The following is a 14,120-nucleotide window of genomic DNA, read 5'->3' on the forward strand; positions in this document are numbered from 1 at the left end:
AATCATTAGCTGGTCAGTTTCAGTCTAATTGATGTATATTATGACCACTGTCAATCATTAGCTGGTCAGTTCCAGCCAAGTAGCCACACAATAAACACCTGTATAGTAGTAGCCCATGGATATGGTTACTAGACTGTAGTTTGTGCATTATTTTTTGACATGGGATCAGACAGAAAGTAGCTGGAGGAATTCATGTTTTTAGGGGTGGGACACTTTCATGCAAGGGTTTTAGGTAGGACACTATGTTTTACACAAAACAGTTTCTGGATAGGGTAACTACTTTTAAGTTTTAGTTCCAATGCATGGGTGAAGCCCATTAACTGTTGAAGCTTAAATAGATAGAAACCTCATTTGAGTGTCTTTACCCATGTTATCCATCATGGGTTTTCTAATGAGACCTCTGACCTTGACCCACCCTTATGGGTTTTCTAATGAGACCTCTGACCTTGACCCACCCTTATGGGTTTTCTGATGAGACCTCTGACCTTGACCCACCCTTATGGGTTTTCTGATGAGACCTCTGACCTTGACCCACCCTTATGGGTTTTCTAATGACACCTCTGACCTTGACCCACCCTTATGGGTTTTCTAATGAGACCTCTGACCTTGACCCACCCTTATGTTCAAGGTCAAAGAAGCAAAGTATTTAAATTGTGTATATTTTATATATATGTATCTGACGTGCATGTGTTGAATTCAAGATCAGTACATTGTGAGAGACAAGTCGCACCTTTTCATTTACCACCTTGTAACTTTTTTACTTTCTACAAGACATAACAAAATGACTTTGACACTAAGTATTTAGGTCAGTTACCAGTATGTGGTAAGATCTAGTAAAGTACTATCTTAATACAGGGCGGTACTCTCTATCTGTCTATTTTTAATCTCAATCCAACCACCATTCACTGCCCTAAAACTACTCAAACTATAATATCATGATTACTGATGTCTTTGTTTCTGTTTTCAATACAGGACATGTATGCTGCAAGCAGACTCTGAAAATCTCAAACAGTTGTGGATGCAAGGTTTAGAAAATGCCATCAAGCAAAGTTTAAGTGATCTAACCAATATAAGTAGTGGCAGTTGTAGTCAGCTCAAGGTATTTATTACGATGAGTAGTTTTTTTAACAATGTGTTATTTCCTGTATAAATACAGAAGAAATACACCTCAAAATTACAAAAACTAAGAAAAATGAGACAACAAGAAGGAAAAAAGGGGAAAGAAAAAGATGACTTGCCATCGAAAGATGGATAGGAGACCTTGTAAAATAGTACATGTCATGTATATTTTGAATATAGGATTTGTTGACCATGACAACATTAATGTCATGTATATTTTGAATATAGGATTTGTTGACCATGACAACATTAATGTCATAGATAGTTTGAATATTGGATTTGTTGACCATTGTGTGTGTGTGTGTGTGTGTGTGTGTGTGTGTGTGTGTGTGTGTGTGTGTGTGTGTGTGTGTGTGTGTGTCTGTGTGTGTGTGTGTCTGTGTGTGTGTCTGTGTGTGTATGGCTGTGTGTATGTCTATGTGTGTGTACATGTGCGTACATGTATCTATATTATGTGTCTCTTCGTCTGTGTCTGTATGTGGCTGGCATGTTGTGTGTCTGTGTGTGTGCATGTATGTATGTATGTATGTATGTATGTATGTATGTGTGTGTATGTGTGTCTGTCTGTGTGTCTGTATGTATGTATGTGTATGTCTCTGTATGTGTGTGTGTGTGTGTGTGTGTGTGTGTGTGTGTGTGTGTGTGTATGTGTATGTGTCTGTTCATGTGATTGTCTATTTAAGCTAGTATACATGTCACTGTTGTCATATATAGATTTGATAAGCCATGTATTGAAGTTAGAATCACTAGCAGTTTAACCTTGTTAACACATTCTCAACTTTCCTGTTTTTACAGCTGGAAAATGAAGAATCATCATCTGTCAGTTCAGTAGTATCTTCTCTAGATGGTGCAACTAGGAAAGTACAGCCCAGGTCAGTTAGTAGTTACAATAATGACACCCCCAAAGGGCTACTATTACAATGAGCTCAGTCCGTTTCTCCATGTCCATCTGTGCATCCGTAATACATCATTTCTCAGACATGCAATATCCAATTTCTTTCAAACCTGACACAAAGGTGACATATCATGTGGGACATATGCATGTCGATTAGTTTTTTGATATATGTAAATTTGACTGAATGATGGCTATATTTGTAATTAAAAATCAATATTACTGCGTAACTCAAAAACTGTAATGCATAGAGACTCCATTCAAGTGTCTACCCCATATTATCAGATGCAAGCTATTTCTGCATAACTCAAAAACTGTAATACATAGAGACTCCATTCAAGTGTCTACTACCCCACATTATCAGATGCAAGCTAATTCCTGCCTATCACAGACACATTGTAATATTTACATATTGCCATCAATTTCTTTAAATCATGTTTACAAGTAATATTGAAGTAAAGAACTATACATAAGCATTGTTTTTGGTGCTTATGTAATTTTGTCTGAATGGCATCGATATTTTTAGTAAAAAAAAACTTCAATCATAGACTCTATACACGGATCAACAAAATTATGCTTTTACTTACATATTGCAGACACTTTTGTAGCAATTATGTCTTTTAGATCATGTCTATAGATAATACAGAACCAGATAAATTTACATACAGATGTGCTACTTTTGGTGTTCATGTCACTTTTACTCAATGGCAGTCATATTTGTAGTGAGCAATCACGATTTACCAATTAACTAAAAAATGTCAAGACATGGAGACTACACTAAAGTGTCTACCACTACATTGCCAACTTTAAACTTTCTTTTAGACATTGACGTTTGACCTAGACCTGGATCTTCATGCTTAGTTACTGAAATTCAGCAATTCCCTGTATTATCAGACGCTGCAGTGTTTATTTGTTGCCACCAATTTCTTTAAAATCATGTCTCTATAAAGTCACATTTGAAGGGGGGTATGGCCTCTATGAAGACTTGTTCTAGTTTTACATAGTGCTCCACACGATGCCTAAAGTGTTATACAAGTATTACCCCTAGCACAGACGTATAGTTGCACAACATGCCTAAAGTGTTTTACAAGTATTACCCCTAGCACAGACCTATAGTTGCACAACATGCCTAAAGTGTTTTACAAGTATTACCCCTAGCACAGACCTATAGTTGCACAACATGCCCTTACAATCTGATTAAAATCTGATGTGGTGAAAGCGGCTGTATTGCTTTATTTATCTCTATTTCCATCACTTCGTGTTGTTTGTTGTTCGGGGTGATTGCCACCTTCCCACATCTGACCCTGTATATTAAAAATTCTCTCTCAAAGCTCATGGGATAGCGACAATGACTCCCGGAACAACAAAATGAAAACAATAAATGAAGGAAATAAACTTGGTATTTAAAGAAATTAAGCCATATTCAGCACATCAGATTTTAATCAGATTACAACCCTTTATACTTTGTGAACTCCATTTGGAGCACATGGTCTATTGCAACCTCAATTCTATCAGGTGTGCAATCATACTGTAATACCTTGGTTAATGGGAACACAAGATCAGAGTTGTTCTAATCATTGGAAGTCCATTTGGAGCACATGGTATATTGCAACCTCAATTCTATCAGGTGTGCAATCATACTGTAATACCTTGGTTAATGGGAACACAAGATCAGATTTGTTCTAATCATTGTATCTGTATGGAAATGTTTATCTATTAACTTTCTGAGTTCAAATTAAAAACAAAATATATGTTGGCTAAAAATAACTATCTGCTTGATTTCAGTATGCTAAGTAAATTACAAACCATAGCTGGCAATGAAAAATGCTGTGATTGTAAAGCTCCTAGTAAGTATGAACACAATATTACATTTTGTCTGATTCTAGCATAGACCTTACATCAAATAGTCTATGATTCTAGCATAGACCATACACCAAATAGTCTATGGTTCTAGCATAGACCTTACATCAAATAGTCTATGGTTCTAGCATAGACCTTACACCAAATAGTCTATGGTTCTAGCATAGACCTTACACCAAATAGTCTATGGTTCTAGCATAGACCTTACACCAAATAGTCTATGGTTCTAGCATAGACCTTACATCAAATAGTCTATGATTCTAAAACTAGTCTACACCCATGATACGTGTATATTAACTAATCTACACCTATGGTGTGTGTATATTAACTAATCTACACTCATGATTAAAGTTGGGTTGTCAAAATAAGCCATGGTACCACTGAAAAAATATTACTATTTGAGAAATGTTGATGCAATCAAGGAGTTGAAAAAGATTTGAAAGACTAATAAGCTTACAACATTAGTGTTATGAATTTTATTATTTTAATTTATTTCTACTTTACTAACAGTGATACTTGTCTTTTTTTTAAGATCCTCGATGGGCCAGTATAAACCTTGGAATAACACTATGTATACAGTGTTCTGGTATACACAGGTAAGTCATTATAAACCTTGGAATAACACTAGGTATACAATGTTCTGGTATACACAGGTATTAAAGTCACTAGTATTGCAGCCAATTACTTTGAAATCTCGAACATCAGGGAAATACATGCATTACTTTTGCTGCTCATATCACTCTTTAGCACATATATATATATATATATATATATATATATATATATATATATATATATATATATATATATATATATATATATATATATATATATATATATATATATATATATATATATATATATATATATATATATATATATATATATATATATATATATATATCAACATCTCGTCAACATCTCCTGACGAGTGATTTACTCACGAAACAGGCTTGTAGAGACGAAAAACCCGACTTGATTTTCTTCTACCCTCAACATATACTCCGCTCGAGCACTGTATCGAGCACTGTACTACGGACAAATCTTACCACTGACTTCCTATATATATATATGTGTGTGTGTGTGTGTGTGTGTGTGTGTGTGTGTGTGTGTGTGTGTGTGTGTGTGTGTGTGTGTGTGTGTGTGTGTGTGTGTGTGTCTGTGTATGTGTGTGTGTTCGTAAATTGAATTTTATCCCAAGATCTTGCCCTAAAACCTCACCTCTAACTGGTACCCTAATGTACAAAATTTCAATTCAACAATCCTGTAATGAGATATTGCCTAACTTACTATATTTAATGGATACACAAATTACTCATGTCACCCACAAAAAATTAATACCAAGCCATTATGCCAAACACTGTGTGTACAAAATTTTGTTTGGATTGAACAAACCACTAAGGTGAGATATTGTGTATTTCATTGGTATACAGATAGGTCTGATTAGTATGCATGAATCTCATCTATTATAGTACGGAATGTATGGACAATATAATTTCAATTTACCAACCTGTCATTGTAGAGAAAATGACACGCATGCATGCATGCATGCATGCGTATGCACGCACACATGAACACACACACACACACACACACACACACACACACACACACACACACACACACACACACACACACACACACCAGACAGACACACACACACACACAGACACACACACACACACACACACACACACACACACACACACACACACACACACACACACACACACACACACTCACTCACACACACACATGAGCTTATTGAAGGTCAAAGTGTTCAATTCAGTGTACATGTGTAGAATATGTTATTTCATGTGCAAAAGATATTTTTCATGGTCCAAAAAATTGGATGCAAATTGTAATTGTAAGTGAAGGTGGCAGTGTTTGCATCCAGGTGAATGAAATGACACTGTGTATATGGCAGTTTGCTATATGTATATTATTTAGTACTTGTGATCTATACTTGATAAAATTGTTATTTTTAAATTAACAGGAGTTTTGGTGTACATATGTCCAAAGTCAGGTCATTAACTCTCGATGCATGGGAACCAGAAACACTGAAAGTAAGTAATAATTAATAATTAGTAGCTGCAATAATTGCAGGTTTTTTTTAGCTCAGCTGTTAGTGACAGCTGAGCAGAACTTAAGGGTTAGGTTGATTCTCTGTTGTCGTCAGTCCGTCAACTTTTTTATTTTCATCTTCTTCTCCTAAACCGACAGACACAATACTCTGATATTTGATGTGCATGTTCTTTTGTGAAGGCTATTCAGATTTGTTGATGCCAAGTTGATCTGTGCCATTTTCAGGTTTTTTCGAGCTTTTTGTCAAAAAATGATATTTTCAACTTCTTCTCAAATACTACTTGTCAGAGTGCTTTGATATCTATTGCTTTTATTTAATACTGTAACAATAAATTTCATTCTTTTTTATATTATGTTTTGTGTTCAACATTGTTCATTTTACTGTTTATTTTCTTAAGGGGTTTGCAAAGGAAAACAAAGCTACAATTCTATGATCAAACAAGGCCAATCATAAACGTAGTCAATTCCCTAGCTTCAATTATTGCTTCATAAGTACTTGAATCTGTTCATTTTCTGTTTAAAACGGCAATAAATACTCTGAACCGCTACATTGGAGTCCTTCAGCAGCCATTACGATGTCATTCTTGTACATGGAGCATGTGCAGTATTAGTCAACATGTCTGCCAAATTTTAAAAGTTAGCTGAAACATCGAGAATATAGTACGATTTCCACTTGAAAATAACATTGAGGAAGTATTAATCTGATTGAGAGCGACACATTTATAGACAATGACATAGAATATGCTCAACTTTCAGAGAGGTGAGGGATATAATCTACAAACAAACCAGTTTGAATATGTGTTCAGGATCCTGAAAACATTTTTGATAGGAGCTTACACACTGTAGTGGTTATAGTGAAGGACTGAGAGTGACTGAGCAAAACCGCTACAGTACTGCATCTAGATAATTCGATGTTATTCCCCAATAATTTTCTTCGTTCAGCCAAGGAAAATACAAGTGACCTAATAGGTCTTTGTCACTACGAGTCACTAGACAAGTAGTGACAACTTTAGGTCATGAGTATTTTCCAGCTGAATGAATATAGGAGAATAAACGAAATTATACCAGTGCAAAGTAATATCAATGAAAAAATCTGGGAAAGTAATGGCAATTTTGAACTTTTTGACTCATATTTTGAACAGAGCAGAACCAGTGACATAGACACACGTTGTTGTGATGTAGAACGGCCAGGTGTCTACCAGGTGTCTCATTACTAGGGTGTCACATACTAATTGTCTCTCTACTAGGGTGTCACCTACTAATTGTCTCTCTACTAGGGACTCACCTACTAAGTGTCTCATTACTAGGGCATCACATACTAATTGTCTCATTACTAGGGAGTCACCTATTAATTGTCTCTCTACTAGGGACTCACCTACTAAGTGTCTCATTACTAGGGCATCACCTACTAATTGTCTCGCTACTAGGGCGTCACATACTAAGTGTCTCTCTACTAGGGCATCACATACTAAGTGTCTACTAGGGATTCACCTGCTTAGTGTTTCATCACTAGGGACTTTCCTACTACATGTAAGTGTCTCATTAATAAGGGTTTGACATTCATTTCAGGTTATGGCAGAACTAGGTAATGATAAAATCAATAAAATATATGAGGCTAATGTAACTGACACAACAGTGAAGAGAGCATCAGAGGACTGTGATAGGTAAGATATAATAGCAGCTGCTAATATACAAAATTTGATTCAATTTCTGCATAACATGTATGTATGTATGTATGTATGTATGTATGTATGTATGTATGTATGTATGTATGTATGTATGTATGTATGTATGTATGTATGTGTATGTATGTATAGATATGTATGTATAGATATGTATGTATGTATGTATGTATGTATGTATGTATGTATGTATGTATGTATGTATGTATGTATGTATGTATGTATGTATGTATGTGTATGTATGTATAAATATGTATGTATGTATGGTACCGGATTTTCTGGTGTACAGTGCTCGATACGGATGTAGAGCTTGATAAGTGAATGAAGAAAACGTGGCTTGGTTACTTTGTTACATATGTATACACAACACCATTGGTAGCATTGGATTTCAGTATCAGTTATACACAACACCATTGCTACCATTGGTGAATTTGAAATTCAGTAGTTCAGAAAAATACGGAAAATGAAAAGAAATTGGTCAAGCACAGATCTATTACTATTATTGTATATGAAATGTACTGCCTTGTATATCTTTTTATTGATGGCCCTAAGTAACATTTATTTTATAAAATGAAGGTCAGCATAAATACAGATATCAAACAATATGCAAATATAAATATGCAATCATCCAGGTGTACCTCCTAACATGAAATCATCCAGGTGTACCTCCTAACATGAAATCATCCAGGTGTACCTCCTAACATGAAATCATCCAGATGTACCTCCTAACATGAAATCATCCAGATGTACCTCCTAACATGAAATCATCCAGATGTACCTCATAACATGAAATCATCCAGGTGTACCTCCTAACATGAAATCATCCAGATGTATCTCCTAACATGAAATCATCCAGATGTACCTCCTAACATGTAATCATCCAGATGTACCTCCTAACATGAAATCATCCAGGCATACCTCCTAACATGAAATCATCCAGGCATACCTCCTAACATGAAATCATCCAGGCATACCTCCTAACATGAAATCATCCAGATGTACCTCCTAACATGAAATCATCCAGGCGTACCTCCTAACATGAAATCATCCAGATGTACCTCCTAACATGAAATCATCCAGATGAACCTCCTAACATGAAATCATCCAGATGTACCTCCTAACATGAAATCATCCAGATGAACCTCCTAACATGAAATCATCCAGGTGTACCTCCTAACATGCAATCATCCAGATGTACCTCCTAACAACTGGATGTAGAAACAAGCAGATTGTATCAACAAGTACCTAAGCATATGGACCATTTAGAAACATTTGTAAATTGTCAGTATTTATTTGTTGTCACTACTGTCATTTCAGTCATAGCACCTGGCACTCAATCACAAATGTTACTCAAATAAAGGTGATTAGCAGACACAAATCTTGCTCAAAAAACAATCACTTCTTGGCATAACCATATAAATTTAGATCGTATGTACCCAATTTCATTTGTTAGCATAACTGAACCTAAGTTCAGTAGTGCTATAGGCATCGTCTGGCGTCTGTATGTATGTGTCTGCATGCATGTGTGTGTGTGTGTGCGTGCATGCGTGCGTGTGCGTGCATGTGTGTATGTGTGTGTGCGTGCGTGCGTGCGTGCGTGTGTGCGTGCGTGCGTGCGTGTGTGTGTGTGTATATAAACAACTTAAAGTCAAAAACCGCCAGACCAATTGGCTTGATATTTGGTGAGGACATTACTTATGGTGTTCTAATGAAAGATTGTTCAAATCAAAATGATCTTACCACCGGTTTGTGATTTGGGTCAAAAATGTGATTTTTGGTTAAAAAATTTAAACTCAGAAACTACTAATTTGGTGGAAACGTTCTTAAGGGAGTGTAAAGTAAGATTTGTTCATGACATGATGATTCCATCAGTAATATGCAAATTAGGGCTAAAAATGTGTCTTTTTGGTCAAAAGTCAATAATTCCAAAACTACTGAGCAGATTGGGCTGAAATTTTATGAGAATGCATCTAGGGATGTATAGATGAAGAAATATTAAGGATACAATGATGTCATGAGTGATATGCAAATTAGGTGTAAAAATGTTCATTTTTGGTCAAAAACTTGTATCTCACAAAGTACTTGGTCAATGACACTGAAACTTGGTGAGATGTTTCTAGAAGTGTTATTATGCAGATTTTCTTCAAAATATTTTGACACAATTGGCCCTAGCAACCATGACCACGTCCTTAGCAACAACCAATTGGCAGTATATTTTGGTCAAATAACATCATCTGGTAGGCAAGTGAGTAAACATTCAAAAAATGTATCCAAATATCCCTAGCAACCATGACCACACCCATAGCAACAGCCAAATGATCACATACATTGCAAAGATAACAGGGATTAATAGACAGTTGAATAAACATTCAAAAAATGTATGTAAATATGCCTAGCAACAAGACCACACCCATAGCAACAGCCAAATGATCATGTATATTGCTAAGATAATATCAGGAATTCATACACAAGTGAACAAAAACATACAAAAATGTATGCATATATATAACAACATGAACACGCCCATAGCAACAGCCAAATGATAGTGTATATCGCAAAGATAGCAACATGGTTGGATAGGCAACTGGATAGTCATTCAGCAAATGAACACTTATTGTTAGCATGGACTAGCATATGGATAAACATTTTTTTAAACTGTACAGTTGTGCTACAACGCCATTGGCGGTATTTTTTTTAAGTTTGTGAGAAAATGATGATACAGACACACACACACACACACACACACACACACACACACACACACACACACACACACACAGAACCAAACATTAAAAGCATTCTCTTGACAGTTAAAGATGACCACTGATGGTACAAAGTATTTTATTTGTTTTGTTTTCTATGCATTGTTATCTACAGTGATGTGAGAGAAGCATGGATAAGATCAAAATATGTGAACAAGAAATATGTGAAGAAACTGCCAACAGAACCAGAACAGTTAGAGAAACAGCCAGGAAAGAAGATTATACGAACATGGAGCGTTACGAAACATCACAGGAGAAAATCCAAGAAGAAATCAGAGGATGTGGAAACGTCATCTGAACCAAGTCCTAAAATGAGTTCAAGTAGTTATAGTTCCAGCCCTGTATCTCTTAACACAGGTATGTTATAATTTCAGCCCTGTATCTCTTATTACAGGTATGTTATAGTTCCATCCCTGTATCTCTTAATACAGGTATGTTATAGTTCCAGCCCTGTATCTCTTAATACAGTTATGTTATAGTTCCAGCCCTGTATCTCTTAATACAGGTATGTTATAGTTCCATCCCTGTATCTCTTAATACAGGTATGTTATAGTTCCAGCCCTGTATCTCTTAACACAGGTATGTTATAATTTCAGCCCTGTATCTCTTATTACAGTTATGTTATAGTTCCATCCCTGTATCTCTTAATACAGTTATGTTATAGTTTCAGCCCTGTATCTCTTAATACAGGTATGTTATAATTCCAGCCCTGTACTTCACACCTGCTTGTCTGTGGCACCAAGATTAATCTGTGATTTAGAATACTTAAAAACAATGTTTTTAGCACATCTGATCAATATCAGTTTCAGTCATGCTATAAACATGGTAAAGTGTCTTTTCCGTCTGTCTGTCTGTCTGTCTGTCTGTCTGTCTGTCTGTCTGTCTGTCTGTCTGTCTGTCTGTCTGTCTGTCTGTCTGTCTATGTTTCTGTGCTCATCTTAACCTTCAAGTCAAAATCCACTTTAAGGATTATTTTGATAACTGATAGGGATGTTGCTTTCAGTTGATTGGGCTAGATCAATAGTCTACTAGTCTAGACCATGCCCATAGCAACAGCAAAGTAATAGCATATATTGCTAAGATAACAACAGGGATGGATTGGCAAGTGGAGAATCAACTTACCAAGAGAGTATGATGTCGTACCAATCAATCTTTGATTGCCTATTGTGCCATTAGTGCTATTTTACAAATCACATCAAGTGCCTGCACTCTTAAATCACTGTTTTGATATTTTCACTTTTGACTGAATGATGACCAAATTTGTCTGTTTAAATTACTAATAGTAGTTTGGGACTGTGTCTTTGACAAAGACTTGGTTTACTTCCATCACTCTATCATATCTCTGTGTGTGTTTTTTTTTGTCAGGTGCATCGTCAGATAGTGGCCTTGGTGGTAGTGGGGATGTCTTGGTGTTTGGTTCTTGTCTGGAAAGGAATGATCTTGGAGAAGGTATAACAAAAGCTGAAGATATAGATGAAATGCCATACAGTAAGAAATTCTTGATCAATTCTACAGCATGCAGACTGGAAGGAAACCTGCCACTATCACTGCATGCCGTTGGATTGACTAATTTAGCCTGCCATCAACTAAATAGTTCATAAATCTAATAAGATAACAGAGTAATAATATTTATGATGCTCATATCACTATTTACTGAGTAGCAGCCATATTTGTAGTAAGACATAATGATTTAGTGCATGACAGACTAGTGTCTACCCCTATATCAAAGTATCTAATGGTAGTTACATGGCTCGTCTTATGGTACAAAGTATCTAATGGTAGTTACATGGCTAGTCTTATGGTACAAAGTATCTAATGGTAGTTACATGGCTCGTCTTATGGTACAAAGTATCTAATGGTAGTTACATGGCTAGTCTTATGGTACAAAGAATCTAATGGTAGTTACATGGCTCGTCTTATGGTACAAAGTATCTAATGGTAGTTACATGGCTTGTCTTATGGTACAAAGTATCTAGTGGTAGTTACATGGCTCGTCTTATGGTACAAAGTATCTAATGGTAGTTACATGGCTCGTCTTATGGTACAAAGTATCTAATGGTAGTTACATGGCTCGTCTTATGGTACAAAGTATCTAATGGTAGTTACATGGCTTGTCTTATGGTACAAAGTATCTAATGGTAGTTACATGGCTAATCAAAAAAGTATATGGTGGTAGTTCAATTCAATCTCTGAGATGCCATATTTTTCGATGTTCAGTAGTGCTATAGGCATGGTGAAATATGTATATGTGTGTGTGTGTGTGTGCGCGTGCGTGCATGCGTGTGTGTGTGTGTGTGTGTGTGTGTGTGTGTGTGTGTGTGTGTGTGTGTGTGTGTGTGTGTGTGTGTGTGTAAAGGACTGAGAGTCAAAAACCGCCAGACCGATTACCTTGGTATCTGGTGGGGACATTGCTTTGGGCAGGTAGATGGGAAATTATTCATGTGAAAATGATTGCATTATGTCAGCGATATGCTTTTTGGGTAAAAAAAAACAAAAAACGCCCAATCAATTGCCTTGATATTTGCAGGGGGCATTACTTTTTTGAGTTTAATTGGGAAATTTTTCAAATGAAAATAATTGTATCAGAGATGTTAGTTTTGGGTAAAAAAATTTGATTTTCAAAAAACTTAAAACTCAAATGTTACTGGGCAGATCGCTCAGAAAATTTGTAGGAACATTCTTAGGGGCGTGTAGATTTAAGAATTGTTGATGACATGATGATCCAATCAGTGATATGCAAATTAGGGCAAAGATTGTCTTTTTGGTCAAAAATCTATAATTCCAAAACTATTAAGCAGATGGAGCATAATTTGGTGGGAGTGTTTTTAGTGGTGTTCAGCTTAAGAATTTGTTTATGATATTTGATATGCAAACTAGGTGTAAAAATGAGTCTTTTTTTGTCAAAATTCTAGAATTCCAGAATTACTGAGCAGATTGGGCTGAAATTTAAGGGGATGCTTAGTAGAGATATGTAGATGGAAGTGTATTCACAACGTGATGATCCCATCAGTGATATGCAAATTAGGTCTAAAACTTTCAATTTTAGGCAAAAACTTTGTGGGAATGTTTCTAGAGGTGTTATTCTGCAGTTACTGTTCAAAACACTTTGACACAATAGCCCTAGCAACCATTACCATGCCCTAAGAAAAAGTGAAATGATTATGCATATTACAGAGATATTACAAAGACCAATATGGTCTAGGTATAACCTATTTAGCTAGTACCAATATGGTCTAGGTATAACCTATTTAGCTAGTACCAATATGGTCTAGGTATAACCTACTTAGCTAGTACCAATATGGTCTAGGTATAACCTATTTAGCTAGTACCAATATGGTCTAGGTATAATCTACTTAGCTAGTACCAATATGGTCTAGGTATAACCTACTTAGCTAGTACCAATATGGTCTAGGTATAACCTATTTAGCTAGTACCAATATGGTCTAGGTATAACCTATTTAGCTAGTACCAATATGGTCTAGGTATAACCTATTTAGCTAGTACCAATATGGTCTAGGTATAACCTATTTAGCTAGTACCAATATGGTCTAGGTATAACCTATTTAGCTAGTACCAATATGGTCTAGGTATAACCTATTTAGCTAGTACCAATATGGTCTAGGTATAACCTACTTAGCTAGTACCAATATGGTCTAGGTATAACCTATTTAGCTAGTACCAATATGGTCTAGGTATAACCTATTTAGCTAGTACCAATAT

General features: G+C 35.9%; 1 protein-coding gene across 3 annotated transcripts in view; it reads left to right on the forward strand.

Annotated features, from left to right (window-relative positions):
• The window catches only part of LOC144451331 (arf-GAP with coiled-coil, ANK repeat and PH domain-containing protein 2-like), a 93,766-nt gene that overhangs the window by 54,431 nt on the left and 25,215 nt on the right, over positions 1-14,120 (forward strand). For 2 of the 3 annotated variants that reach the window (XM_078142137.1, XM_078142138.1), the window contains exons 14-21: positions 973-1,099; positions 1,915-1,991; positions 3,797-3,858; positions 4,404-4,467; positions 5,868-5,937; positions 7,526-7,620; positions 10,516-10,757; positions 11,766-11,888. In XM_078142137.1, coding sequence (XP_077998263.1) covers positions 973-1,099; positions 1,915-1,991; positions 3,797-3,858; positions 4,404-4,467; positions 5,868-5,937; positions 7,526-7,620; positions 10,516-10,757; positions 11,766-11,888 — 860 coding nt within the window. The remainder of the gene's footprint in view (positions 1-972; positions 1,100-1,914; positions 1,992-3,796; positions 3,859-4,403; positions 4,468-5,867; positions 5,938-7,525; positions 7,621-10,515; positions 10,758-11,765; positions 11,889-14,120) is intronic. The other variant, XM_078142139.1, reaches the window with a different exon arrangement.

The sequence above is a fragment of the Glandiceps talaboti genome, chromosome 21 (assembly GCF_964340395.1).
Source record: "Glandiceps talaboti chromosome 21, keGlaTala1.1, whole genome shotgun sequence".
Classification (NCBI taxonomy): Eukaryota; Metazoa; Hemichordata; class Enteropneusta; family Spengelidae; genus Glandiceps; species Glandiceps talaboti.